The sequence below is a fragment of the Athene noctua genome, chromosome 14 (genome assembly GCF_965140245.1).
Source record: "Athene noctua chromosome 14, bAthNoc1.hap1.1, whole genome shotgun sequence".
NCBI classification, from domain to species: Eukaryota; Metazoa; Chordata; class Aves; order Strigiformes; family Strigidae; genus Athene; species Athene noctua.
In genome coordinates, this window is record NC_134050.1 from 12,448,538 (window position 1) to 12,476,196 (window position 27,659).

Below are 27,659 nucleotides of genomic sequence, written 5' to 3' on the forward strand. Positions count from 1 at the left end.
GGGAGCACTGATCTGTCCTGTAAACAAGTCGTCTTGCTCTGTTCCGGTGGCAGCTGCTTTTTCTGGGCGTCTCATCTGGATAAGGCATCAGCAGTGCTGTAGGATGGATGAAAGAGGAGTGCAAGATGTTATTGCACGTAATTGCTGTAAAAGGGCAAACTCTCCCATGCTGGTAACATATCTCTGCTTCCCAGGAAGCAGTGGGACGACGCCTCCGGCACAGCAGTTCTCTCCAAACAAGAGCGCGATGTGCTGCTGGGTGAGCCGAAGCATCGGGGTCCAGGCCGCCTCCCACCGTAACCCAGCGCCGTGGGCTGTCCCGGCAGCGGCCGCGCAGGCTGAGCCGGGAGCGGAGCTGACAGCGCGCTGACAGACCCTGGCCCGCTCCGACCTGCAGCCCTCGGGACAGGAGGAGCTCACCCGGCTTCCCAGAGATCCAACTCTAGCTCCAGCTCAGAGCCGGCAGACACGTGTTCACAACGCCACCTTTCATCTTTGAAGAAACTGAAGGCTTTGAAGGTTGTTAAATTTCTGGGCTGACTGAAATGGCAACAACGCGGCCAAGTGCCAGGCGCGGCGGAGGCTGCCCTGGGCTTTCTGCACTTGCCAGGATTGGGGTGTAGGAGCCCTGCTCAGGCTTCCAATCCTGGGCACCCGCTGCCCCTGGGGCAGGGTGGGGGCTCCGGGTCATTCGGGACTGGGAGGAGGGGCACCGCAATCCGCTTGTGGCCTGAAACAATTTGTGAGCGGGTGTGGAAAGCTCCGTCGGGGATTCCCCGGCTCCCGTGGCCGAGGTCTGGAGGTGGTTTTGGCCCCGCTTTGCACAGGGCAGAGGGTCTGTGCGAGCACACCCGCCCCACGCCTGCGCCCCACTTGTCCCAACCACTGGGCAGGGCCCTCCAGGGCCTGTCCTGGCAACCCCAAGGGAGAGCCGTGCCCTCGGGGGTGTCAGAAATCCCTAGGGCGGGCAGGTGGGGACTCCTCGTCCCAGGATGAACTGTGAGAGCCTCCCTTCACCCTCCTTGTCCCCAGGACTCCGGGGACGCACCCACCTTCCTCCCGTGTGGGCGAAGAGGAGGGGAGGGCAGCCGAGGTTTATCTGCAATCTGGGAGTGGCTCTCGCTCAGGGCACAAGGCTCATCCTGGGTGACAACGAGGGGGCGCGGGGAGAAGAGAAGGTCTCAGCTCCCTGCTGTGAGGTGGAGAAACCTCCCCCCTGCCCGGGGCGAGTGGGGCCCAGCTCTCCCTGCTCCTTCCACCAGCAGCTTGGCTGTTCTGTTTCACAGGTCGAACATCAGGGAGGGTTTGGGGGTCCCATGCCCTGATAATCTCCTAAATGTGCCCCTTCCGTGTGCTGGATCCCGTTTCTCCTCGTTCTTCCCTCTTGTGTCACCCCCAGCAAACCCCACCCTGGCTGGGGCATCACCTTCAGACATCCCCGGCTGCTGCTGCCTCCCCCCACCTCCTCCTCACCTCACCTCACCGAGCATATTTACACCAAGAATCACCTGTCCCCACCCAAAACCTTCCTCCACTCTTCCTCTTGCCATCATCTCACCAACAGTTGGGCAATCCTGAACCGCGCCAGGCCAGAGAGGAGGCATGAAACCGTCACCTTTGGGGGCCCTGGATGGGGACCCCCTCGGGTGAGCGGGAGGGGGGATGGGGCGGGCTCTGGGTCACCTCCTCGCCCCTGGGGAGGGGACACCCCCCAGTTGCAGGAGCGCTGGCAGCACCTCCCCAGGCTCCGCTCCCACCCCGCAGCCCTGCAGGCCCTGGGACCCGACGCTGCCCCCTCCCAGAGAGATGCTCGTTCCGCAGGCGCGTTTCTGTGCCTGAATTACCTGTAATTATTAAACCTCACGGCTAAATGTCCCGGTCTGCGACGAAAGGCACCGCCAACGCCGCGCCGAGCACCCACCCCTGCCCCCCCACGCCTCCCCCCGGCCTATGTTATCAGTGCCCGCCCCCCGTGTCTGCAGCCCCGCGGCCCTGCCCGTGCGAGGGGGCCCAGAACCGGCCACGCTCCTCTCCGCGGGGCCGTCGGGTCCCCCCGGCCAGGCTGGCGGCGGCGCGTTGGTCCCCGTGTGTCCCGCCCGGCCGCGCTCCCGGGCGAAGGACCCGGCGGGACGCGCCGGTGGGGGCAGAACCCGCCCGGGCCGAGCTGGAGGGCTGGCGGTGCCCCCCCCGGACGGGCATTGTGGCTCCCACCGGCACAGCCGCCCCCGAGCCAGCGGGGCGGGGTGAGCTCCGGGGGGGCCTGCACTCCGCCCGCGCCCCCCCCGGGTCCCGCTTCCGGGCAGGTGCCGCCCCGGGGGGGACGGGCCGGACCCCCGGACAGACCCCCGGCCCCGCCCCCGCGCCCCCCGCCCGCCGCCGAGCTCCTCCCGCCACGGGCGCGCGGCGCGCTGACGCCAGGGGGCGGAGCCGCCGCCCCGCCCCGCCCCGCCCCTCCGGACCAACTTCCATTTTAGGTGCGGGAGCGGCGCGGGGCGCACGGCGCGGCCAGGCCCGGCCCGACCCCCCCGGACCGCTCCGCTCCGCTCCCCCGGACCGGCCGGCGGGGCCCCGGCCGCCGCTCCTGCCCCTCGCCGGGCGCCTCTCATCGCCTCTCGCCGCGGCGGGTCCCCGCGGAGCGGGACGGGCGGCCGTGCCGCCGCGGGGCGGGACAGGACAGGACACGACACCCACACCCCCCCGCCCGCCGAGAGCCCGGCCACGGGGAGCCCGGCCACGGTGAGTCCCGCGTTCGGCGCCGCCGCCGCCTGCCCGGGGAGGGGGGAGGGGGGCCGGTGCGGACCGGCGCCTGCCGGGCGCCGCACGCCCCCGCGGCGGGAGCAGGGAGGGGGGGAGGCCCGGCCTTCGCCCTGCCCCCGGCCCTCCCGGCGGGGCCGCGGCCCGGGCGCGCTCGGCCGCCGGGGCTGCTCGGTGCCGGGCCGCTGGGGCCCGTCGCTGCCCGGGAGCCGGGTGCCAGGCGCGGCCGCGCCCCGCGGGACCGGCCGCGGTGGCGGTGCCCGGCCCTGGCGGGGGCGCTGGCGGGGCCCGGGCGCCCGCGGGGAGCGACACAAAGGCGGCTGGGCCGGGCGGCCGCCCCGCTCCCCGCCCGCCGCTGCCTCCGCCGCTCGCCCTGCCCGGAACAAAGGCAGCCCGTGTGCCAGCTTCCCGCGGCCGGCACCGGCCGGGCCCCCCGCTCCCTTTGTGCGGAGGGCCGCCGTTCGGCCCCTCCGCGGGGTCTCTGCCGGGCGCGGCCGCGGTCCCGTCTGTCTCCCGGCGGCAGCCCCGTCCCGGTCGCTCGAGCTCGCCTCGGCCCGGCTGAGGACAGGCTTATCCCCCGGGGTCTAATTGGCCTGCGCCTTTGTTCTGGCGGGGAAGGAGCCGGTGTGCCCGGGGAGGGTCAAGTGAGCGGGTGGAGCAGGCAGCTTCCTCCCGCCGCCAGTCCCGGGGTGCGATGGTTCCGAGCTTAATTAAACCCAGCCCAGCAGTCCCGTCCGCCGGACCCGCGGCTGCGAGTGACACCGAAGATCGTCCGGGGAGGCGCGACCCTGCAGCGCTCAGGCCGCGGACTCAACCGGCAGCTTTTTCTTCAGCTCCCGCTGGCCCCACTGTCACTTAGCAGCAGCCTCCCCCCGCTGCCCAGCGCCTTTTGTGCGAGCAGTCGGTGACCTTCTGCGGCGTTGCCTTCTCCTGCAACGTGGGCGCTCCCCTTCCTCAGAGCGTTGCAGAGAGGAGGCTCAGCTTGGGGTAAATGTGTGAAAGTTTGGGTGGCCCTCTGTCGTGAGGGCAGCTGGCATCTTCAAGGCACAGGCAGGCCTGCCTGGCAGGAGGGAAACGGGGCACCTCTGTTACACCCTTGGGCTTTGAGTGAGGGAGCCCGGACAACAAAGCTCCCTCTGATTGTTGAAGAGGGATGGACCTCCTGGAGGTGCCTCCCTCTCTGGCAAAGACTGGGTGCCCAGGCTCTTCACGGAGCCTGTGACGATGACGCTAATGGGGGTTACCTGGGAAGCTTGGGCTGTCCTTGCCCTGTCGGGAAACTGGTGGCAGGGCTGAAGCCTCCTGTCCCCGGGCAGTGGCACCCAGCCTTGTCCAGACTCTGCCCAGCTGCTGGAGAGCCAGAGGGGAGTGTTTGGGGTGCATGGGACTGCCTGGGCATGTGTGTCGTGGTGGCATCTGACTACAGCTGCTCACAATTCCACCTGATGTTCCCCCATGCTCTGCACAGATGTGTTTGGACTTGGCTGCCTGGTTCTTGGTGTGGAATAGAGAACAAGCTTGTCTTCGGCTTTGCATGGAGCAGGGAAAGCTCGGCACCTCCAGGACCCAGGCGTGCTGGGAATCCTGTAGTCAGCGGTCACAGCTTGTGTTTGAAGCTTCCATTTCTGTGCCTTGCTATTCCTCCTCCAAGAAGCTCTCCTGGATGTGGCAAGGTGGGGTGAGCGGCTCGTGACTCGCAGACTCCAGTCTTCGATGCCTGCAGCACACACAAGAGCGTGTGACAAATCTGTGGAGGCGTCCCCCAGGTCCAGGGAAAGCTGTGTGCTGGGAAGAGCCCAAGCAAGGGGGATCTTCAAGTCTTCCCTGCTCTGTCCTGCTCCCAGTGCTTTCTTGGGGCAGGTTCTCTTACCTGTTGGTGTTTATCCTGCACTTTTAAAGGGGGAAAAAAGGCAACTTTTGAACTGACTGAACTTGGCTGGGACTCTGTTGCATGCAAGTGACTGTCCTTCGCGACATGCAGCATTTGCTGGAATCTTGCACGGAGCCTTCCTGGAAGGGGTGGGAGGATGAAAGCGCTCACTTAGTGGAGTGTGCTGGGTTTGCCTGTGCTGCCGCAGAGGGGTGAGCCTCCTCCCTTCCGACTCGGAGGTCAGGCTCCGATCTTTGTGGTTGAGCAGCGCTTGAGGCCATCCCTTCCCTAAAGATGGGCTGGGAGTCAGATGAATGGTCCAGCCCAGACGGTGCAGCCGGTGTCTCTGTCCCCAGATTGCCTCTCATGTCTTCCCTCCTCCAGCCTATGGCATGGAGATAAGACCTTGGTCCATTGTATCTGTGCTGGGGGTGGCTTTGGAACACTCAGAAAATAATAGTATGGCTTGGGCTATGCCTGGAAGGCTGTTGGCTTCTCAAAATAGCTTACCAGTGTCTGTGACCTTAGGGGAGAGTGCTGGTTAAATCTCTTGGTTTCTCTTCCTAACAACCCCTCATAACTGTCTCTTATTTACTGCTGGCAAGGACAGAGCCCTTTCCCAAGACTGCGGTGTTACTGTCTCCAGGGAAGTACAGAGCTCTCCCTCCTAAGAACCTAGCTCTCTGCCGTGTGGTTGTTTTTCCCCCATCCCTGCCTTGCTGACAGTGAGAAGTAGAACCACGGAGCTGGTTTGGGTCCATAAAAGGCAACAGGTGTTGCCTGGATGTGGTGACAAAACCCAAACCTGTTGGGTGATTCAGGCAGCTCCTCAGTGTGTGACACAGGGCTTGGCCCGCGGAGGAGGTTGTCCTCTGGCACCGAGTGCAGGAATGCGTCTCGGCGTGAGGCTGTTGGAAAGGGGCTGGATTTACGGGCTGTCGACCAAAGTCCTTGAGTTCCCCAAGGTGGCCACAGCCTTCTCTTTGCTTCTTACCATCTGAGGAGGCGGTCGGGGGGGGGGGGGATGGGGGGGGGGGGGGGGGACATGACAATAACACAACTGCTTCTTAGAGCCTGTTCTTGTACTGGAAACTCCCAGCAGCAGGCTGATGAGTCTGTCTGGCTCCTGCCTGTCTTGTGCTTGTTGCTAATCCGCCTTCTCAACCAGGAAGGCTGCTGGTGTTGAGTCGCCTGGTGCTGCTGGTTCAGCACAGACGTGTCTGTCCCTGTGCTTCCCCTGCCCGGTGACTGCTGGGCATAGGGCTTGACCTCGGGATTAATTTCCTCTGTTGTGTTCCTCGCGTGACCTCAGCCTGTTGGGTGGGCTTCAGGGTGGCAATGGGTGCCGTGTGATCCTCCTGCAGTGCTGCTCCCTGTCCCCCTTTCCCCAGTGAGGAAGGGAGAGTTTTCCCCGTGTGGGTTACTGCTTCCTCATTGTGGCCTGTAGGAAACCACATGGAGGGGAGAGGTGAGGTGAGGTGGCTGTGGGGGCAAAACAGTGACTAAGTAGCATGGGCAGCCAGGACGGGTGACCCTTAACCAGGGTGCCCACCGTCTCTGCTTTCATCTGCTTCTTCCAGCCCAGAGCAGCAAGCTGTAGGTTGGAGGCTGGTCAGGAGACAGGTGGCTGTGGGCCTTGGGTGGAGGTGGGAGTGTGCAGTCTCCACACCAGCCTCCCCTGTTCCTGGGGAGATGAGCTCCCTGTAAGGGGGCAGTGGCAGAGGAACAGAGGGTGCCCGGGAGCTTGTCCCCGTGTCCCTAACCATCCGCGGTGACTTTGCCCAGTGGAGCTCTTACCCACTGCAAAAATGTGTGGGCCTGGGGGCCTGATCCAGGCTGAGCACTGGGCCCATGTGTTTAACAGTTCGTTTGTGCTGATGGGTGATCAGGATTGGTTTTGTGAAACCCCAGCCTTGGCCTTTTGGTGTGGCAGGAGGTGGGGCTGGCTCTGAGGCCACAGAGGTGCTGTTGGGGTGTGGGTGGGCGTACAGGCATCCTGCCTGGCTGCTGTGCTTAGCAAAACAGTCTTGGTGGGGTCCTCATCCGGGCTAGGAGCGACTGGCTTTCCAGCACAAGCGAGGCAGAGTCTGGGCAAATCAGGGTGGTGGGGTGAGCCCTGGGAACAGCTCTCCCGTAGCCTGGCCAGGGTGGTGTAGTCCTGGGAGCGCTTTTAAACATGTGCAGCTCCAGGGCTGGTTTGAGGGCATCCCCACCCGGCTGCGGGTGGGCTGCCTTCTCTGGCTGCAGCGTGCAAGAGCCGGAGCTGTTACTGTGCTGCCATCCCAGCCCCGACTGCTCCTGTTCCGCTGGGCGTTGGCCCCAGTTATAGTGAACGCTGCTCAAAGTTCACCGTCTTCCTGCTGCCAGCCCCTCCTGGGTGTGAGGAACCTGGGAGCAGCGTGAGCCTTACCTGCTGTTTCCGTGGCAGCGTGGAGCAGGGCTGTGCGGGGGGTGGAGGGCAGCGGGGACACGGTGGGGAAGGGGCAGCAAGAGGAGTTTCTCTCCCCTCTCGCCTCACGAGGCCTTTGCCACTGCAGAAGCACCTCCTCGAGTTGCCCTCCCCTCTTGTCTCAGAAGCTTTTGCAGTGGCAGAAGCACCTCCTGGGCAGGAGGGCGATTACCTGGGGCAGGGGGGGTGGGCTCCCTCCTGGGAGCGAGATGGCCCCCTGCGGGAGTTGGATAGCCCCAGAGTCGATGAATATGGAGAACTAAGTCCCACCCTGGCCGGGAGGAGGAAGGTGTCTCATCCTCAGCTGACGTGTTTTCCTCTCATCCCTGTCTCGTGTGGTGCTTGGGCTGGTCTTTTCTGATAAGAGCTCCCAGATCTCGCAGCTGCTTCCCCACTGGTGCTCCCAGCTCCTCTCCTGGCCCAGTAGGAAAGGGGTGACGGTGGCGCTGGGCAGCTTGTGCGTGTGGGTAGCTGCTGTGATGGGTGGGAGGGAGTGTGTTGAACTGCAAAGACAAGTTTTTCCGACCTGGAAGGGTGGGTCACCGGTCGTGTTTGCATGCTGCTGGCAGGCCCCTTGCCCAGTGGAGTAACACATTCTTGCGAGCGTGTTGCTGCATGCAGTGCTGCTTGCCATGCCTGGCTCCGGCTGCAGGCGGGCTGACTCGCTGCGGGGGGAGAGATGTCACCCTGCCTTGTGCTAACTGGGGTCTGATGGGGGAGGAGGGGGACAGCCTGGGGGTGCTTATGGGCGTAATCGTCTCTGATGTGGGGAGGCCACCTGCTCCAGGCTGGCTCTGTAGCCCTCCTGCTTCTCTTTCTCTCCACTTTCACCTGCAGGAGGGAGCTCCCAGGGCCCTGCAGCTCCCCTCCAGAGCACACTGGTGTGGCAAATGGGGGGACCTGCTCTGCCTTTATCTCTGCCCTGTGTCTGTCCCTAGCGGCTGTCCTGGGTGGGAAACCACTTCCCTTCTCTATTCTCCTTCCCTGGGTAGTGAGAGGAGCCTGGGCAGGGCGGGTGGATGGGCCTGGGGAGTAAAGCAGTGGCAGCAGCCCTGTGCTGCGAGGAGGGCTTGTGGCTCAGCTTCCCAAGGATGTCCCCGTCCAGCCCCAGGGAGCCTTGGGAACACCACGTAGTGGCCCTGTTTGTGCCTTTTGGCTGGTGGAGTTGTGCAGATGGAGGTGTGTGAGGGGATGCTGGAGAGCGGCAGTGCACACTCACATGCAGTCTTGATGAGCAGATGTCCCGCTGGAGTTATGGCGTTAGTGCCTCCTCAGCTCTGCACATAACAAGCCCATCTCTAGGGCACGGTGGGCACAGTGTGTCCTTCTGGGGTTGGAAAACAGTCATACATCCTCTGCTTGTAGGATACTCCCAGCCCTGGACAGGAATGTGATACCACCGTGGATGAGGAGCCCTTGGATGCATTCCCCAGAGCCAGGATGCTTCCAGCATGCTGGCTGGGTGCTGGGTCTCCTGGGTGGACCATGCTGACTGCTGGGCTTGTGGTGCCTGTGCCTGGTGTTCCCGGCCTGGTTCCAGGGTGTCTGCATGTGGGCTGGGGGCAGCGGGGAGCGGCCCTTGGCAGGACGTCGTGTTTAGAAGCTTACAGGAAAGGGAAGTCACGATGTCATCTCCCGTCTGACCAGGAAATGCAGGTTTCCTTCCCTTCGGCTCGCGCAGGAGCCTGGGAAGCCACTTCTCAGCAAGCGGGTTGGGGAGCAGTAGCCAGATGTAGCACCAGCAAACAATTTGGGCAGGGGACTGGGGTAGGATGAAGTCTCACTGTCCCTCTGAGCATGGCCTGGCCTCCTGTGTTGATTGTCCCTTGCTGAGGTGAATGAGCACTGGCTCGTGCCAGCCTGTGCGTCACCTTGCCTGGCCATGGACACTAAGGGGGCTTGGAGCACTGTGGGGGACTTGCTGTTGGCCTGCAGCAGCCCCCTTCCCCACCCCCAGCCATGATTCAGTCCCTGGCTCCTGCCTGATGCTTCTCTGGTGGCTTTCCTTCACCCATTCATTACTCCTCTTGGCAGGGCCCTCCAAGTCGGCTCTGAGCGCAGAGACGCACGCATGCAATTAGAGAGCAGGGCACCTGATGAGGTCATGCCGAATGGAGCTGGGGTTTTCAGCCCGGCCCCTGGGTGATTCGTGCTGTGACTCAGCCTGCTGGCCGCCCTACCTGCCTGGGGAGCCTGGGCTGGCCAGGGCGAGGGGAGGGCAGGAGGGTCCTGTCTCTCCTGGGCGGCTCCCTCGGCCTGCCCCTGCGAGGGTGGCTCAGCTTTATCTTAGCAATTCCCTCCCTGCTGCTCCCGCACCCAGTGCTACTTCACCGCCTGCCTGTTTGCTCAGCCTGGGGAGGGGAGAGGTGTGTGGTGTGTCTGGCTGAGGAAAGGAGCCCCATCTGCCTCGGGGTGCCGTGGGCTCCCTGGGGTGGAGGGGATGGGGAGACCCTGCATGGGGTTGCTGGGATGGGGTGCCCTGGGCTCCTGCCCCTCTCTACATTCCTGGTTGTGGTGGCTGGAATGCTCCTCGCAGGGCAGGCAGGTAGTGCAGGCTGGCTCCTGGGCCGTGTGCTCTGATCCAGCCAGCCCTGTAGTTCCCATGCAGCCGGTGGTGATTCCCACTATGCTCCCAGTCCCCTGTGCCTTTGTGCACTGGTCGGAGCAGAGTAACGAGCTGGGCTGGGCCCTGGGCTGCAGGTGCTGGGAGAGGAAATGATCTCAAGTGGTTTCCCTGGGAAGAGGGACGTGGGGCTGCAGTGAGGGCTCTGTGCCGGGGAAGGGGGCCCAGGTCCGTGTGTCTGGGTGCCAGGCTGGCACCGGTTGTCTCGCTGCTCTGCATCCCGGGCTCCGCTGGCAGGGCGGCTAAGCTGTGGAATGGAGGGAGCCTTCCCTTAATCCCACTGGGAATGCTGGCCCCGGCTTGCAGACTCTGCCTGGGGGCAGCCAGCAGCAGATGTGAGCCCTCGAGGAGCTAAATCTGCCCCGGGGATGGGGTGCCAGAGGAGCTTCACCCCATCTGCCGTGCCCTTGGCCATCCACTCGGGCTGGGGGGAGGCAGCTCCTGCTGTACTGCAGCCTCGGATTTAATGGAGGACTTTGCTCCCTGGGCCCTGCCAGCACAGCCCTTATCTCTGCAGAGCTGGGCTGGTGTTTGTTTTTTGCTGCGGGAGAGCCGCAGCTGAATGGGAAAATTCAGGCTGGCCGGCGGGGGGGGGGGGGGGGGGGGGGGCGGCGGCGGTGTGGACGGAGCCTGGGGGGCAGCACTGACCTTCAGCGCAGCGCCGGGCTCAGGCCGAGCCCTGCAGGCGTGGGGACATCTCGTGTCCCCCATGGAGGTGACTGCTGTCCCCTGGGCGCAGCTGCCCCACCATCCCACTGCTGACCTGCCGCTCCCCGGGCTGGGGTGGCGGGGCCGGGGGCTGCTCCCTTCCCCCCGCGGGGCCCAGCAGCCGCCTGGGTGAAGCAGGAGCCCGATGGCTGCCGGAGCGCCGCCTGCCCCGGGAATGCTCTGGCCCCGTTCCCAGAATCCGGCGCTGGGTGTTTGTTTGCTGCTGCGCCCCTGAGGTCTGGTGCTACTGTGACAGGAAGCGGGAACGCCGGGGGGAGGGAGGCCGGCCGGCCGGGGATGTGCCTCTGAAATCCCTTTGTCCCTGCTGAGCGCTCAGCTGCGAATTCCCACAGAGAGGAGAGAGCCGCCTTTGTGCTGCTGAAGGGCTCCCAACATGCGAATCTCCTGGGCCCAGGGGCTGGGGGTGCGATCCGTGAGGCTGGTGCCTGCTTGGTGCGGAGGGGTGGCAGGGACCCCGGCCCTGCTGCTCTCCCTGGGATGGGGGGACCCACGCAGCAGTACCCCGTGGGAGCGGGGCTGTTGGGGCATCCTTGGGCAGCTGGCTGCCGCGGGATGTGGCTGGCAGGAAGGCTCTGGCCCCGTGGCTGTCCCGCTCGGGGATTGCGGGTGGACAGCATCTCCGCCTGGAGCCCGGCGGCTTGGCTGCCGTCCTGCAGGGAGGGATGCTTGTCCTCGCCTCCCCGAAGGCGCTGAGGGAAGCTCAGTCTCCCGCGCACTGTGGTGCTGCCCGCTCCCTGCAGCCCATGGAGCTGCTGGCGCTTCCCTGGGCAGTGCAGACTGGCAGCTCTCCTGGCCTGCCTGCAGGTCTCACTTGGGCCCAGCCGGGAGGGAAGGAGCTCGTCCAGTGCTGTGTCCTGTCCGTGCTCGGGAGGGTGCGGAGCGGCCCCCCTCGCCTGCCCTGGGGGACAGCTGCCCCGCAGCCGCATGGCTGGCATACCAGCAGAACAAGCCCTGCTCTCTGTGGCGGACCCCATGCTGCTCCTTCCTCCTGCTGGCCCTGCTCGGCTACTGCCCTCTGTCCCACTGGGGAGGTGAATGGCACCGATGTGGTCACCTCAGCTGGGCTGGGGACAGATCCTTTCCCGAGGGGATAGATCGCCCACTGTGTTTCGCAACCCCCAGCTGTGTCCAGACCTGTCCTTTGGACCTGATTGGTATTGTCCATTCTCAGCCACCTGCCCTTACTGGGGGGAGCTATGCGCACGCCTGCTTCCTCCCCTCTGCCCACAGTGCTTATCGCTCCTTTATCCTTGCTGGCTGCTGGCCCGGTCCCTTCTGAGGTGCAGTGCCGCGTCCCTGCCTGCGTCCCCCACAGGTAACTCCCCTCTGGAGCAAGGCTTTCCCAACCCTGCGACCTGGGCTCTGTCTGTGGCACTGGAAGCAGCAGCCGAGGCAGACTGGGTAGCCATCCCACTGCCGATCCTGCTGCCGGTTCAACCAGTTGGGTGTGACGGGCGGAGGCAAGTGGCTGCTTCCCGCTCCCTCCCTGCTGCAGCCCGGGGCGGCCGCTCCTGGCAGTTCACCGGGTGCCTTGGGCATGGCTCCCTGGGGAAGGTGGGGCTGGGCCGGGGCCGGCCTGAGGCCGTGTCAAGCAGCCCTTTCCCACCCCATTGGCTGCCTGGCCAAAGTCCCTTGTGCCTGCGCTCTGTAACCTGCCCCTGGGAGAGCCCTTCCCGCAGGGTGGGGGCCCAACAGACAGCTGAAGCCCTCAGTGGAAGGTGGGAGAGCCTCGGCCCTGGCACAGGGTCTGATGGGGCATGAGCAGGGGCTGTGCAACCTGGGAGTGAGGACCACCTGGGCAGGTGGGTGTGGAGGGGGCTGGCAGCACCATGCACGGGCACCTTCCTGCCTCTGGGGTGTTGGGAGAGGAACAGCCGCAGCCAAAACTCCATCAGCCGCGCAGGGATGTGAGAGCTACCACCCAGCATCAACTGCCCTGCCTCCCCTGAGGGCTGTGAGCTCTCCTGAGCTGAAGACACCAGTGAGGTGGGATGAGCTTGCGCCCATGGGCTCTGCCCAGTGCCCTTCTGGCTTGCTGTACCTTGACTTTCGTTAGTGCTTGCTGCCTTGGGCAGGCTGAGGTCTAAGGACTGATGTGTGAGCCTGGACCCTGTGCTCAGGGGGGTGGAGAGATGCCAAATGTGCCAGCTCATTTATTTTTAAGCTAATTGAGACTGACCAGAAGCCTGTGGTGAATTAGCAGGGCTGTGAACCTGTGCAGAGCAAGCAAGTGTAATGCACTGCAAGCGCTCGGACAATTGCAAGCTTGAATTATTGATGGGGTTTCTGTTTTTCCTAAGTGCATCATGATAGGCAACTGGAACCAGGAGAATTTGTAGCTTCTTCTCTCTCTCTCTTGAGGATGGGGGGGTCTGGTGCTGAGCACTGTTGATGTTTGCTTTCAAAGAGCAGCAGCCAGCTGGCTCTCTTCAGAGCCCCTCAAATTGATGGGGCAAGGAGTCTTATTTGAGCAATGTTGCCATTTTTCCTGTCTAGTCAGTACTGGGACTGCTCTGGAGAAGGAACAAGTTCCTCGGTGTATCCATTCTTGTCAGCCTGGTGGGTGGGTCTGGCCAGGGACCCCGGAGCTCCTGGCATCCCCACAGGACCTTAGCCAACCTGGGTAAATGCCTGGGACCTTCCTGGCTCTAACCACGCTGGTGGTGATGAACTGGAGAAGGGCTGCTATGCTCATGACTCACAGCAGTGGTGGGGGCTGTGAGGGGTGTCTGGACATGGTGATGGACCTTGCTGCTTGCTGAACTGGTGCCCGGGGAACACAAATGAGCAATAAAGCTGTGGGGAGGGCTGGGATCTGGCAGTCAGCCGATGTGGCTCTGTCCCCGCTCCCCGGAGGCAGAGGGCTGTTGGGAGCAGGTGCCTGGTGTGTCTCTTAGCAGGGAGCTGGGCAGGGCTGATGTGACAGAGGTGGTTTCTGGCTTTGTAGGTGACTGGGTTGAACTTTGCCCAAAATCCTCCATGCTGAGGGAGTGGCCTTAGCTCCAGGGATCCCAGGACCCTTGGGTGATAGCTCTGGAGACTTGGGGCATGAAGCAGGGCTGGAGCAGCTCCTTGGCAGGACCCAAGCAGAGGGCTGTGTGCTGGAGATCCCCTGCACTGCAGCGGGTGCTGCCTGTCAAGCCTTCTGCCTGTGTCTTACCTGCTGAATCTTGTCCCTTCTCCCTGGCCTGTGGTGTACAGTTCCCCATCTGCCCGCCTGGTCTGGGCCCCAGGTTAATCTTCCTGTGGCTGGCAGGGAAGCACTCCTGGTGGGGAGCCTCCAAGGCTTGAGCTCCATCCTCCAGCAGAGGAGAGTGCAGGTGAAATCTAGGTGGGTATGGCTGTGATTTGGCCCTGGAAAGAACCTTTCCAGGCAAAGGATTTGTTCTGCGGGATGGCAGTCTTCTTGAGAAGCAGGGACAAGGGTTTTTTTAAAAAATGTGCTGTGTAAAAGCTGCCCCCAGTGGAATAGCTCTGGAGGGCTTGGTCAGGGTTTTGTGGTCTTGTCAGGTCAGGTACCACTGAGCCTTTAGTCCAGGCAGGAGGATCACGGTGAGTCCCTGCAGAGGGAAGCTCTGTGCATGCACAGTGGCTCACGGCTGCCTCCCTGCCAGCCAGTGGGCTCTTCCGAAAGGGCACCACGTGTTGGTCGTCTCTGGTGGACCTGCTCTGGCTTTGGGACTCTGGGTGCAGTGTGGGGTTGTGCTGGTACCAGGAAGTTGGGAGATGACACAAGGTGGGAGGGATTTGGATGTAAAGCTTTCTGGGTCCCTGGGGGTCCTCTTGCGGACACACAGGGGGTAAGTGCTCTGGTGCTTTTGCCCTGGGGCAGAAGTTGCTCTGGGGTGTGTTCTGTCTTTAGGCTTTTTGTTTTGCCCTTACTGAGCCAGCCGAAATATTTTTGGCTTGCTGGGGTTTTTAAGTAACGGGTGTGTCAGCAAGTGCCTCATGATGAAAAAGCTTTCATGCAGCCGTCCTCAAAGATGGTCAGGGTCTGGCTTTGGAAAAATGCTCTGTAGTTGTATCTTCAGAGGCTGAGAAGGAGGAGGGGGAAATGGGCACACAGCGATCCCTGGAATTCACCCTTGCGGGATCCAGTGTGCTTAGCTTCATGCTGTCACAAACAGCGTGCTGGCTGGTGCGATCAGGCTGCGTAGCTACAACTCTCTCCTCCTCTCCCGTCTTGCTTTGAAGATGCCCCGAGCTGGCATCAGGAGGTGGTGAGGGGCTGCACTGTGCCTGGGAAGCCCCTGTCCCTGAAGTGCTGGTGTGTGAGCCACTGCAGCAGGGATTTGGGGCAGATTCTCCACAGCTGGGAGGGCGTAAGGCTGGGTGGCTGTTTGGGGTTTGTGTGCTAGCCAGCTGTAAGGGAAGGGCTGCGCTCCAGCCCAGGATGGCGCTGGCGTGTGTCTGCGGGGAGAGCTGGGGACAGTGCTCGCTAACCTCTCTGGACCTGGCACTGCCTCTTGGTAATTATGTCTTTAATCCTGGATCGATAAAGACTGGATGGCTGGAACGAGAGCGGAGGGAGGTGCTGCCTGATGGCAGAGGCCCCAGGAGCAGAGCTGGGGGAGCCCCCTCTGGCAGCGGGTTCCCTGTTCTGCTGGCACCTCTGGCCCATGACAGAGCCGTGCCTGCTGCTCAGGGCGGGAGTGACAACTGTGCATGCAGGGCAGGCTCCAGTCACTGCCCTGCTGCTCAGCGTGGCCTGATCCTGTGGAGAGACCCTCAGGTGGCCACTCCTGAGCATCAGTTGGTGTCGATGGGTCTGCAGAGCCACAGTCTCCACCCAGCCTGGGACCACTGCCCTGGTGCAACAGGCTCCCTGAAAGCCCCTCAGCTGCCACCTCTCCCTGAGGCTTTCTGCTCTGACCTGGAGGCCCAAAGGGGTGCTGGGGGGGCTGTGTGTGTCCTCACACCTCTTCCAGCCTGGGCTCCAGGGACATTTGTGAGTGCGAGGGGACAGGGAGAGCTGGCAGGCGACAGACCTGGCCTGTTCCTTCCCCCCACTGTTGTGTTTACTCCCTGTGGAAGGGACGGGAAGGAAACAGCCTCACGGCTGCTCTGGCCCCTTATCTGGGGCCCTGAATGGCCCTGCAAGTTTTATTGTTAGCTTCCATGTTGTGCAGGCCGTGTTCCCAGGGGACATGCCAAGGTGGGGACCCGGGGCTGGGGAGGCGTTGCTGGCTGCGCCGGGCCTGCCTGGCAGCCACGCAAGGCTGAAGGAATCTGCTGGGGTTGCTGTCTCTCCTCTACGTGCCTTCCCGCAGAGACAAACCCTGCTGGTCTGTGCTCGCTGCTCAGAACTGAGGCTCCTTGCAAGCAAGTGAGCTTGTTCACAAGAGCCAGGTCTCAGCTAAATCCCTCCTTGAAGCCAGCATGCTGACTCCATGCTCATGCACCCCAGAAATCTGCCTTTTCTATGCAGAGATGGTGGAGGGTGAGCTGGGGAACTGTTGCAGGGCAGTACAGCTCCTTGGGCAAGCTCATGGCTTGGAGGATCCCTTCTCTGTAGGGGGCTTGGTGAAACTGCTCTGGAAATCAATCACAAGCCAGCGGGGCTTCTGGCTGGGGTTTTGGATGCTCCAGTTCTGTAGGTTCTGAGTGGCAGGAGCATCCCCTGACCTGCTGGAGAGGCCTGGGATGTGGCAAGGAGATGCTCCCCTTTCCTTGGGGGAGAGGATCTGGTTCAGTGGTCCAGGCTGTCTTTCCCCAGCACCTGGCTGCGGCAGAGCTCCACAGACCTCTCTGTGTCTGTGCGGGCTGACAGTGACCTTCAATGAGTCCCAGAGGCGGAGGGTCTGTGTCCCTGCCCGTGGTGGTTGGATGCCCAGAACTGGGCAGTGTTTAACTCGGTGAGAGTTGGGATGTGTCAGTGCTGTTCTAGGAGGCACCAAGCCTCACCTTCAGAGGATCTCTCTTCAAATCTGTGGGGCAGGTGAGACTTGGAGCAGCAAGGGTCAGAGTTGTCCCTGCATTTCCATACAAGGCTTGGAGTCAATTTGTTGAAAAAAAGCCTTAGGGCCTACCTGTTGCAAGGTGGGAGGAGTGGAGAGTTGCATGCTTGAGCCAGGAGTCATGTCTGGGAGCCTCTAAAAACCTGCTTGCGCTCCTGAGCCCGGAGTGGTGGGCTGCCTGCCTTCTGGGGTGCAGACTGGCTGGCAGCATCCCAGCCCACGCTGGGCTGGGGCAGGGCGCAGGGAGCTGGCAGGGCCTAGAGGGGGTGTGCATGTGCCATGGCTTCGTCTCTTGCTGGGCACCACATGGGCACAAGTAGAACTGGATTTTTTTATGGATGAAGGCAGATTACAGGGTGTCAGTGACCAGATGTTCAGAGGCACTGCAGGCAGCCTCCGAAAGCACTTGGAAAAAATCCACCCTGCTTTGCTGGGCTCAGTCACAGTGGTGCCACAGTGTCTGATAAATGCCAGGGCTGCCTGTGTCCGAGGGAAGCTTTGGGAGGGTAGAGACATGGGGAGGATTGGATTTGTTGGGAGTGGTGGAGGCATCGAAGGAAGGGTTTCATCTGGGTACACTTGAGATGGTGTGGGAAATTAATAAAAAATGCAAAAACCCCTGCTTTAAGCTCCTCTGAACCAGCATCTGTTGCAGGCTGGGACTGGAGGGCAGGGCAGGCAGAGAGCATGGGGCTGTGGGGGCAGATGGGACAGGCCTCTGCGGGGGCAGCGGGGTGATGCTGCCTGTGCTTTTGGTCCCAGCTCGCCGTTACAGCCACACTGGCGCAGTGGCACTGGGGGAGTGGGCAGAACTGATGTTGGAGACCGTGGGAAAGCAGTTTGTGCTGGCTGCCTGGCTCGAGCGAGTCCCCACACGCCTGCCATGACTGCGCGGGTTTGGGAAAACCTCCCGCGGGCTTGCTGGGACTCGGCTGGGCTGTGCGGGGGGCGGAGGGCTGAGCCCTTGCCACTCCTCTCTGCCTGTGCTGTTCCCCCTGTCGGTGGGGAGCAGTTGGAGATGCTGGGGTGCTGCAGTAGGAACAGCATTTGCTGCATTTACCACCACCAGCCCTCCAGACACTGCTCTATACCCCAGAGAAGAGGTGGTGGGAGAGAGGTGCCCGTTGCCTGCCCTACCTGCTGTTTTGAGTTCACTCGTGTGATTTTTGACACCCTCTCCTGCTGTCCCTGCAGCTCTCTTCCCTCCTGCTTGCTCACTGTGGTGGCTGGGCTATTTCTCCCATGACTCTCTGCGTCTAGACCTGGCTGTCCCGTGCCTTTGCCAATCAAACCTGAACTTCCTCCTCTGACAGGTCTGTATGGAAGAATATTGCCTTTCTCTGTCAAAATATGTTGACTGTGGTGTGCTGGTTTGCTGTACTTCTTTGGAGGGCACGTTGGAGGGGTCCAAGTCTGTCCCTAGATCTGTGGGCTGAGAAGCTCCTGGGGTGGCTGCAGCATTGAGAGCCCTGGTGAGAACCTGGAAGGTGTCAGTTTTGAAAGCAAAGGGGCTCATGGGGTCCCCTCTAGGGGGATCCCATCCCACTTCATCCCTTTTCCTGGGTAGGAAGGAGCTGTTGAGCTGCGGCTGTCTGCCCAGCTCTTATCTCACTGGGGAGGAGGGAGCAGATCAAGTGACACAGCCCTCTCCCTCAGCCCTTCCCTGGAGGAAATACTGGGATGTGGGTCACTTCTCATTCTGCAGAAGTGTCCCCTGTTCTGCCCAAGAGACATGCCCTCCCTTCCTGCCACGGGCTGCCAGCAGCTTCTCCTTGTAGGGGAAGTTCTCCTGTAGCCTGAGGAGGGGGAAGAGGGAACGTCCTTGGCACACAACAGTTCTTCTGAACCTGGCTCAATCCCAGCTGCTTGGTGCGATGGGGGAGGACCTTCTGCCCACAAAGTGCCACTTCTCCAAGCTTAAGTGCTGGGGCAGGGAGTCACGCCTGGGGCTGTGCTGCTCTGAGACCCTCTTGCCAGCTCTCTGGTGGTGGGTGGGAATGGGTGTTAATGCCATAAGATAATTTTTTTTCTTGTTCTGAGAATCTGTCTTAACAAAATCAGTCTCTTCTGACCGCTCTTCTCTCCTCCTTTCCTCCCCCAAATCATGTGCAGTGAAGAGAGGGGCTCTTGCCCTTCCAGGTCACTTTTCTTCCCCTCACCTTGACACCAAGGCGCCTCTGCTCGTACCTCCCTGTGCCCTCCACCCCCGCCCTGCCTGTCCTGGGCCCCCGTCACCCATGGACGACTCGGAAGTGGAGTCGACCGCCAGCATCCTTGCCTCTGTCAAGGAGCAGGAGGCACAGTTCGAGAAGCTGACCCGGGCGCTTGAGGAGGAACGGCGCCATGTCTCAGCCCAACTGGAACGAGTCCGGGTCTCCCCACAGGACGCCGGCCCGGGCTTGGCCAACGGCACGCTCACCCGGCGGCACCAGGTAAAAAACCCCCTCGGCAGAGGTGGGTGCGGAGGCTCCCAGAGCCCCCATCTGTGTCAGTCCTGCCTCAGCGGGGGCAGCCCTGGGCCCGTCTCCCTTCCTTTGGCCCTCCCTGGCTGTGTGAGGTGGAGGAGGGCGAAGCTGGTGGTGCTGAAGGTGATCCGGGGATGCGCAAACCTACCTCGGCAGGCAGAGTGTTCTGGGGAGGAGGAGCTGGCCTGGAGGGTCTTGTTACCAGGTCAGCTCTGGTTTGGTTTTGTGAAGGTTGGAGGCTGTCTCTATTCAGTCCTGGGCATCTTTTCTCCCCATCCCACTCAGCCCCTTGGAAGAAAGGTGGCTGAAACACAGGGGTTGGTGTATAGCTGTGGGAGAGTGTCTGTGTGTTTCCCTCTTGGGTGATGATGAGCAGGTCCCTGGAGTATTGATCTATCCCCCAAACAGCCAAACCAGGACTGGGAGAGATCTCCTTTCTCTACAGGGCTGGCAATGTGGTTTCATCTGCCTTGGCTTGAGGTCTCTTTCCTATTCTCACTTTCCCAGGCTCTGTTTTGGAGAGGGGTGCTCAGAGGGCTGGTGCGCGGTGTTGTGTAGGAGGCAGGTGCCTTTCTGGCTGTGGGAGGTGGTGGTGCTGGGGGAGACGTGTGGGTCGGGGAGAGAAGGGGTGGGCAGAGGAGGAGCATGGGGGAGTGCAACAGTAATGCTCTGCAATCAGCCGCCGAGCATCTGTGCTGTTCCCTCGCAACCTGGGGAGAGCCTCTGGGATGTGGCTTGCAGCTCCTGCGCCAGAAGACGTGGAAGTTGCTGGGCCGTGGGCCGTGCTGGGGAGCAGGGAAGGGTCTCGGCCGTTCCCTCAGGAGCGTGTGGGTGCTGTGGGAGAGCTGGGATGCCTGGAGAGGGGCTGAATGGTGTGTCCTCCAGCTCGTCCCCAGGCTGGAATGGGGGGTGGTTTGCTGCACTTTGCACAGGCCCCTGAGGAGCGTGCTCCTCTCCTGGGAGTGACAGGAGGGATGTGTGCTGGGGGTCTGTCACGTGCTGGGGATGGCCTGGCAGGGGCCCTAGCGGGGTGGATATATGGGGTCCTGGCAGTAGGAGATCAGTCTAGTAACAGGCTTGCTGTGGTACTCTGTTTCAGAACGGCCGTTTCTTGAGCGATGCTGACCTGGAAAGGCAGAAATATCCAGATCTGAAGCTTAACGGGCCACAGGTAAGAGGAGCTGAGCTCTCTGGCTGGGGGCAGCCTGCTTGCTGGATGGGGGGGTACAGGGCCAGGGCTCCAGTGTCCCTACCCTAGCTGGGAGAGGGGGACTTGTTTCTGATGTGGCTGCCCTGGCTTGGAAGGGGCTTCAGGTGTGGGGTTGTTGGCACTGTCTCCCATGCAGGGGGATATCGGGGCTCCCTAAGAGGTGAGATCTCTCAACTGACTGACTCCAGGGAGGCCCATGTTGACAGTGGAGGGCTGACTGCCTGTACCTTGCTCCTCTCAGGACCACAGCCACCTCTTGTACAGCACGATCCCCAGGATGCAGGACCCGGGCCAGATTGTGGAGGAGACATACACCATGGAGGAGGACCCAGAAGGGGCCATGTCAGTTGTGTCTGTGGAGACATCAGATGATGGGACAACCCGGCGTACAGAGACCACGGTACAGGCCTGGGGAGAGCATGGAGGGACAGAGCAGGTTGATGGCTGGGGTGCTATAGCTGTGATGTCTGCCAGCGTGCTGTGAGCTGAGGCGGGGTGTGAAATCTGCCTGGAGTAACGTGCTGGGCTGGAAGGGGAATCTGGGGATGCAGGGGTGTGGTGGATTTCCTGATGGGAGTGTGTCCCATGTCTGTTCCTCCAGGTGAAGAAAGTGGTGAAGACTGTGACCACCCGGACAGTGCAGCAGGTGCCGATGGGGCCTGATGGGTTGCCTTTGGAAACCTCCCCCATCACTAGCAACTATGTTCAGACCATGGACAGGAACTTCCGCAAGAATGGCAACGGGGGCCCTGGTGGCTACCTGAGCCAGCCAGGCACGGCCACCCTCCCTCGTAACTACCACTACCCTGATGGCTATGGCCGCCCCTACGAGGACGGCTACCCGGGCAGCGATCACAGCTACGGCAGCCTGTCACGCGTCACCCGCATCGATGAGCGCTACCGGGCCCCCATGGACAGCTACCGGGCCCCCAGCCGCCAGGACATCTACGGCCCCCAGCCTCAGGTGCGTGTCGGGGGCAGCAACATGGACCTCAACCACTTCCACCCCGAGCCGTACGGCCTGGAGGATGACCAGCGTAGCGTGGGCTTCGAAGATGTGGACTACGGGCTTATGTCTGACTATGGCACGGCCAGGCGGGCCGGGACCCCGTCTGATCCTCGGCGGCGGCTCAGGTACATGGGGCGGGGGACTGTGGGGTGCTTTATAACTTCCCCCTCTTCGGAGGAAGGAGAATCGCAGAGACAATACCACGAGCTGAGTCACGTGCGGCTCATGCAGGAGAAAACTTGCATCCGCTTTTAATTGTCTGCTTAATTGGTGGTTAAAGCTCAGTGCTAATTGAGCCGGTCGTCCTGCAGCAAGGAGTTCCACTGGGTGGTTGGATGTAGCTCCGGGCCCTTCCCTCTCTGTGCCGCCCTTCTGCTGGCGGGACACAGGCTCGTTGGCACGGGGTGTGCGGCACAGCCCTGCGGCAGCAGCCCGGCCATCCTGCGCCTGCCCAGCTGGGGCAGCCCGGGGAGCCGAGCCAGGGCCGGGCTGAGCGAGGCTCAGCCCCCAGCACACCCCTGGTTCCTGCAGCAGGGCCTGGCTCTCAGGCAGGGCAGGAGAAGCTGCTCAACCTGTTTGGCAGCAGCCGCTTCTCCCCCGATTTGTCTGTGGGTGATCAGTGGCTCCTCCAGCCCCAGTGCTGAGCGGCTGCCCTTGGCAGCCAGGGCAGGGTCTGGATGGCCCTTCAGCCACCCTGCCAGGCGTGCAGGGGCATCCAGCAATCTTACAGGCCTGAGGCCGTGACTCCTTTAGACAGTTGTCTCTTGCACAAACGCTGCTGCCTGCCTAAGCCTCTCGGCCTGCTCCCCTTGCTGCCGGAGCTGTCAGGAGGGCTTTGGGCAGGCGTGGGAGTAGTGGGCTGGGAGGGTGAGGTAGGAATGGAGCGAGGGGCTGAGCCTGAGTCCTAGAGACAGGCTGTGTCAGCAGGCTGGGATGGATGTACAGGCTGAGCACAGGCTGCTTAAGCTCCTAGGGCATAAAAGGAGGGAGAGACCCGAGGGAGAGGAGGCACTTGCCAGCCTCTGCTGGAGATGTGCCAGTCTCGAGGCACGTATTGTAAATCCATGGTAGCTCCTGGTTGCTGAAGGGACTAAAGGAGGAGCGTTGTCCTTTTGGCTTGTGCCAGCACAAGGTTTCTGTTGCTGTGCTGAACCAGTTGGGGCAGTTGTTCACCCAGATTAGTATCCCCAGCCTGCCTCGCCTTGAGCAGCTTGTGCGGCTGGAGGAGGGCAGGCAGGGCTGCTGCCCCCGCTGCCCTCAGTGGCTCAAGCATCAGCAGTTGTGAACATGTGGCTGTCATGACTATCCCCTTGGTGAGCAGCTTGGGCAGAAGAGGTTAAGCAGGCACCTCTGACCTGTGGCTGCTTTGCTTTGGCTTGCAAACCTTCCTTGGGTTCCTGTCCTGCCCAGTATGCAGGTCAGAGCCCTCCCTGGATGGCCCGGTCTGCTCGGCCTTTGAGACCATGAAGCCTCTGCTGGGCTGGGTGGTGTCCGTGCTCCTTCTGCCCCTCCAGATCCGAGAGGACAGGAGATACGGGAGCTGCAGCCGGGTGAGACACCAGGGCACTTGGGTCACAGCAGAGGGAGAAGGTCTCACTTCCAAGCACAGCCAAGGAGCAGGCCTGGTGGAGATGTCACCTTGTCCTGCAGGGATGGTGCAGGGTATGGAAGACGGGTTGGTGTGGCCTGTGTTTGGGCTCTTCCCTCCCCAGGCAGACCGATAAAGATCGCAGCAATCTGTGGAATCCAGGCACTGTTGAGCTTGGCTTGTCCCCTGCCTTCTCGGTTACCATCCGTGCTCAGCTGCCTGGCTTGCAGGAATGGGAACAGGCGAGATCAGCATCCCCCCTGCCTCAGATGTTTGTCTTGAGCTGTTAATGACTTCCTTCAGGGAGGCAGCTTGCCAGGCACGCGGGAGACGCAGGAGCGCGTTGAGCTGAGAGACGCAGCGCGTGCTGGCTGCCATTGGGTCCCCTCTCCTGCGACTGCTCCTGGAGCTCCCTCTCTGCAGGGGAAGAGGGAAGGGGGATTCAGCGGCAGCACAGGGTGTGTTCCCCTCTCCCTGCCAGCCTCATCTCACCTGAAGGTGCAGGGTGGGATCCAGCACTGGGTGACCCTCGTGCCTGGGCAGGAGCTCCCTTTTGGGGCATGTGAGTCTTGGCATGAGAGCAGGGTTGGCTGCTGGCCGTGTTGACAAGCATCAGGTGCCTTGTTTGCCAGGCTGGCACTCAGCTGTGTCTTGCTCCTGCCCTGTCCTGCTGCGGGGATGGTAGTGGGTGGTGTGGTGTGTGGGGAGCTGCTCCCCGGTGTGGCTGGACTCCTCAGCATCTCTTAATAGCGAGGCCATGTGGCAAGCCCTGCATTTCCCCATCGGGACACACTGGAAGCCAACCCCGCAGCCTGCTGCTGCCATCTGCAGTGGTGCTGTGCAGCAGCACCCGAGGGGGACATGGCTGTGGATGTGGCTGCCACCCAGAGCTAGTGGTTTTAGCAGGTCCCGTACCAGAGGCTGTGGGAGAAGCAGTGGTGAAGGAAGCAGAACCTGCTACTGTCCTTTGTTGCAACTTTGCCTGCCTGCTCGGGGGTGGGGGCTGCCTGCACCCAATTTGGGAGCTCAGAATGTGGCTGAGCAGCCCCGAGGTGGATGCGAGTCCCTCATCTGGGACCTTGGCTGTGCATCCCCAGTACCCTGGCACAGCAGGGCTGACAGCAGTGGCCAGGCCCCTCTGCTTAAGTGCCAAGTCCCCTCCCATCCCCTTCTGTTGGAAATAGCTGGATTCCTCGCTGGATTCCTCTGCCTGGGTGGGGGCAGGATTATGTTGCCAGTGACTACAAAAATAGGGCAAGAATCCAGGATTTTGTGTGGTATATGTTCTGGGGCTGTTAATGTCACCTTGGCACGTGGTGGGGGGACTAGGTGCACTTTCAGCTTCCATGTGCTTGCTGGGGCTTGTTCCCAGTGCTGCCAGGTCTGTGGGTGAGCCCCTCCTCACCAGGGCAGGCAGTGTGGGACCACAGCTCTTCCCTGTGCTGGAGCCGGGAGCAGTGAGGCTGATCCCTGGAGCCCAGGTGTCTCTTGATGCCCAACTAAGCCCAGCACAACTTTGTGTATGTGGGGCATCTGCAGGCGAAGGAGTCTGAGCCCCATCCTGGTAAAATCCTTCACTCTGGCCGTGGCGCTCTGCGGTAGCGGCAGTGGCTGGGTCTGGCAGCAGCGGCTGCACCCGGGGCGCTGCGGTGTGCAGCGATGGATACCGCCAGAGCTGGGTGGGCTGACACTGGACTCTGGGCACTTGCTGCGCCACCGAGTGCTGGTGTGACCCGGGCGCGTCGCTGTCCCAGCCCTCTGCCGTGGTGGGAACTTGCCCTCTAGTGGCTGCAGGCCCAAGTGGCTTCTGGTGCCTCGGGCCGGCTCCTCCCCCCGCGGGTCTGTCGCAGAGACCAGGGTCTGTCCCACAGCTAAACCCGGTGGGTGGGGAGGGACATGAAGAGCTGCTGAGGCTGCCTTCTCCTGGGGAGCGACGGCCTGCTTCCCGAGCGGGCCCAGGGGTGGCTGCCCACAGCCACGGGCTCCACCCTCGTGCCGTGATGCTGCTCTGCCGCCTGCTCCCGGCCCTCGATGGGCGTCTGCCTGCTGCACTCCAGCAGCGTTGTGTGACTGGACACTGCGCTTCAGCCCATCTTACAGCGGGTCGGAGGGGGCGCAGTGTGTGTGTCCCCCGTCCAGGTCTAGGGCCTGTGCTGACGCCTGCTGCCTTCTCTCCTAGGAGTTATGAAGACATGCTGGTCGATGAGGTGGCCCCCGACCGGTACTACTGGGCTCCTCTGGCTCAGCACGAGCGGGGCAGCTTGGCTAGTCTGGACAGCCTGCGGAAGGGCGGCCCGGCCCCGGGCAACTGGCGCCAGCCAGAGCTGCCAGAGGTCATAGCCATGCTGAGCTTCCGTCTGGACGCCGTCAAGTCCAATGCGGCCGCCTACCTGCAGCACCTCTGCTACCGTAATGACAAGGTGAAGACCGAGGTGCGCAAGCTGAAGGGCATTCCCGTGCTGGTGGGATTGCTGGACCACCCCAAGAAAGAGGTGCACTATGGTGCCTGCGGAGCCCTCAAGAACATCTCCTTCGGCAAGGACCAAGACAATAAGATCGCCATCAAGAACTGCGACGGCGTACCTGCTCTGGTGCGCCTGCTGAGGAAGGCCCATGACATGGACCTCACGGAGGTCATCACAGGTAATGGCTCTGGAGGGGAGAGGAGGGGCTATAATCCCTTGGGCAAGGGATGCACAGTGCGGGTGTTTAAGCCCACGTGATCTGATCACCTCCTGCTTGTGGCCTTGCAGGAACGTTGTGGAACCTGTCCTCGCACGACTCCATCAAGATGGCCATTGTGGATCATGCACTACATGCTCTGACCGATGAGGTGGTCATTCCCCGCTCAGGCTGGGAGCGGGAACCCAATGAGGACTCGAAACCCCGCCATATCGAGTGGGAGTCGGTGCTCACCAACACTGCTGGCTGCCTTAGGTATGGAGGGGGGCTACCAGCTGCTGGCAGAGAGCTGGTGTGGGTCAGGGTTGCTGTAACGCTCCTTCCTGGCTGTTCCTGGTAGCTTCCCAGGACTGTCAGAGGAGGTCTGCAGAGGAGCTGCTCTCCTAGGACAGCTACTGGTGATGCAGTCCTTGATTTTGGAGGAGTTTTTCTCAGTGCAGGGGAGCCTCAGGAGCTTTCCTCTGGCTTGAGCTCTGCTGGGTGTGGGCTGCTCCTCGCCTGCCCTCATCTGCCTCCCATGATGATTCTCTCCTGCTTACCAGGAATGTGAGCTCGGAGCGGAGCGAGGCCCGTCGGAAGCTGCGGGAGTGTGATGGGCTGGTGGATGCCCTGATCTACATCGTGCAGTCTGAGATTGGCCAGAAGGACTCGGACAGCAAGGTACCACCATGGGGGTGTTGCTGGGGCATGCACAGAGCTCTGCCCTTGTCAGCCAGCTCTAGCAGTGCTCTGCTGTTCATGGTGGCTGAAGCTGGGTTCATCCCAAGGCAGATGAAGAATGGACGGGAGGAATCCTCACCAGGGAGGGCTCTGGCCTGGTGGGACTAGCTTGGGAAAACCCAGTCCTGGCTCACACCTTTCCATGATCTCCACTTGGGAAGAGAGAGCCTGCGTGGGGTGTGCCTTGGGTGCTGTTTGGGCAGGAGGTACCTGGCACCCAGCCTGCTGTTTGCAGTAGGAATGTTGTTCCTCCAAGAGGGATCTAGTGGTGTCACTCATCCCTGTGATAGTGCCCCCCAGCTCAGGGCTCCCTGATCTGCCTTGACCAGGCATTGCCTTGAATTCTTGAGCCTTCCTTGGACCTTTTGTGCTGATGGCAGAGGGATTTTTGGCCCAGCAGAGTGTGAACTCATCCCTGCAGAAGTTCATGCAAGAACTGGCCACACCTGCACTGGGATGGGGGTGTGCTCCAGCTCCATCTTGGGTGGAGCTGCATATCCTGTGGTTCCCTGGCCCCCTTGGCCTGGCTCTGGGTTGCAAGCTGTGATGGGGCCCTCAGGCACGGGATGGGCATGTGCTGCTCCAGGTCAAACCATCTGACTTTCTCTCTAGCTGGTGGAGAACTGTGTGTGCCTGCTGAGAAACTTGTCCTACCAAGTCCACCGTGAGATCCCTCATGCGGAGCGCTACCAGGAGACCCCTCTGGCCCCCGCCAACAACGCTGGGCCCCACGCTGCGAGCTGCTTTGGTGCCAAGAAGGGCAAAGGTTCGTTGGGCAGCAGCAGCATGGAGGGAGATGGGATGAAGTTCTACAGTGGAGCTTGAGGGTGGTCTGGGGTCTCGGTGCTCCTACTCTGGCATCTCTTGTGCGAAGGCTGAACTGCAGCTTCCTCTGGAGAGACATGGTGGCCCGTGCCTCCCCTGGCTTTGGGAGCTACTGCTAGGCTTACCTAAAACGTTTGACACAAGCTAATGGTGGGTTTCTGTGGTGGTGGGACGGTGATGGATAGATGTCCACTAACTCCACACCTTCCCTTTTCTCCTGTGTTGCCCCTTCCCCTTCCCTTTGCTTTCTTGCCAAATGATCTGCCCCATGATGCTGTCGGCACTTCTCTCCTCCTGCCTCCCCTCTCTCCTGTCCTTCTCTCCGCTTCGCCAATAGACGAATGGTTCTCCAGAGGTGAGTGTGCTCTTGGTTTTAATTTTTCCATGGTTTGATTGGGTGCTTTCTCTAGCTCTTTGTTCCCCTCCCCCCAGCTGGGCACGTACTGCCTGCAGTGTGGCTAATGCCCTTGACCTCCCCTCCTGGCACATGCTGGTAGCTTGACTTCAGCTCACCTCTGGGCTTGTTTTGTAGCAAGTGGCAAAGAGCTGTTGGGCTGAGATGGGTGGGGAGAGGATGCGTCTTACACCTCTCTGCTTACTCTTTGAAGGCAAAAAGCTCCCAGAAGACCCTGGTGTTGACACAGTGGATTTTCCCAAAAGAACAACTCCAGCCAAAGGTATGTTCCTTGGTGTCTTTGCTTGGGCATGCGGGGCTACTTTTCCACAAGCAGCCCAAGACAGGAGTGAGTAGAGTTGGTTTCCCATTGAAGTGAGCCTC

The 27,659-nt window shown here is 61.7% G+C and overlaps 1 protein-coding gene across 2 annotated transcripts in view; it reads left to right on the forward strand.

Moving 5' to 3' along the window:
* The first annotated feature begins 2,450 nt into the window (after nt 1-2,450).
* CTNND1 (catenin delta 1) overlaps nt 2,451-27,659 on the forward strand; it is a 30,794-nt gene continuing 5,585 nt past the window's right edge. Inside the window, exons 1-12 of one of the 2 annotated variants that reach the window (XM_074918696.1) lie at nt 2,451-2,736; nt 17,577-17,695; nt 18,495-18,814; nt 19,947-20,018; nt 20,299-20,457; nt 20,659-21,191; nt 24,834-25,297; nt 25,408-25,591; nt 25,879-25,996; nt 26,669-26,822; nt 27,219-27,236; nt 27,490-27,558. In XM_074918696.1, the coding sequence (XP_074774797.1) occupies nt 18,620-18,814; nt 19,947-20,018; nt 20,299-20,457; nt 20,659-21,191; nt 24,834-25,297; nt 25,408-25,591; nt 25,879-25,996; nt 26,669-26,822; nt 27,219-27,236; nt 27,490-27,558 (1,966 nt within the window). In that variant the 5' untranslated portion in view covers nt 2,451-2,736; nt 17,577-17,695; nt 18,495-18,619. The remainder of the gene's footprint in view (nt 2,737-17,576; nt 17,696-18,494; nt 18,815-19,946; nt 20,019-20,298; nt 20,458-20,658; nt 21,192-24,833; nt 25,298-25,407; nt 25,592-25,878; nt 25,997-26,668; nt 26,823-27,218; nt 27,237-27,489; nt 27,559-27,659) is intronic. The other variant, XM_074918697.1, reaches the window with a different exon arrangement.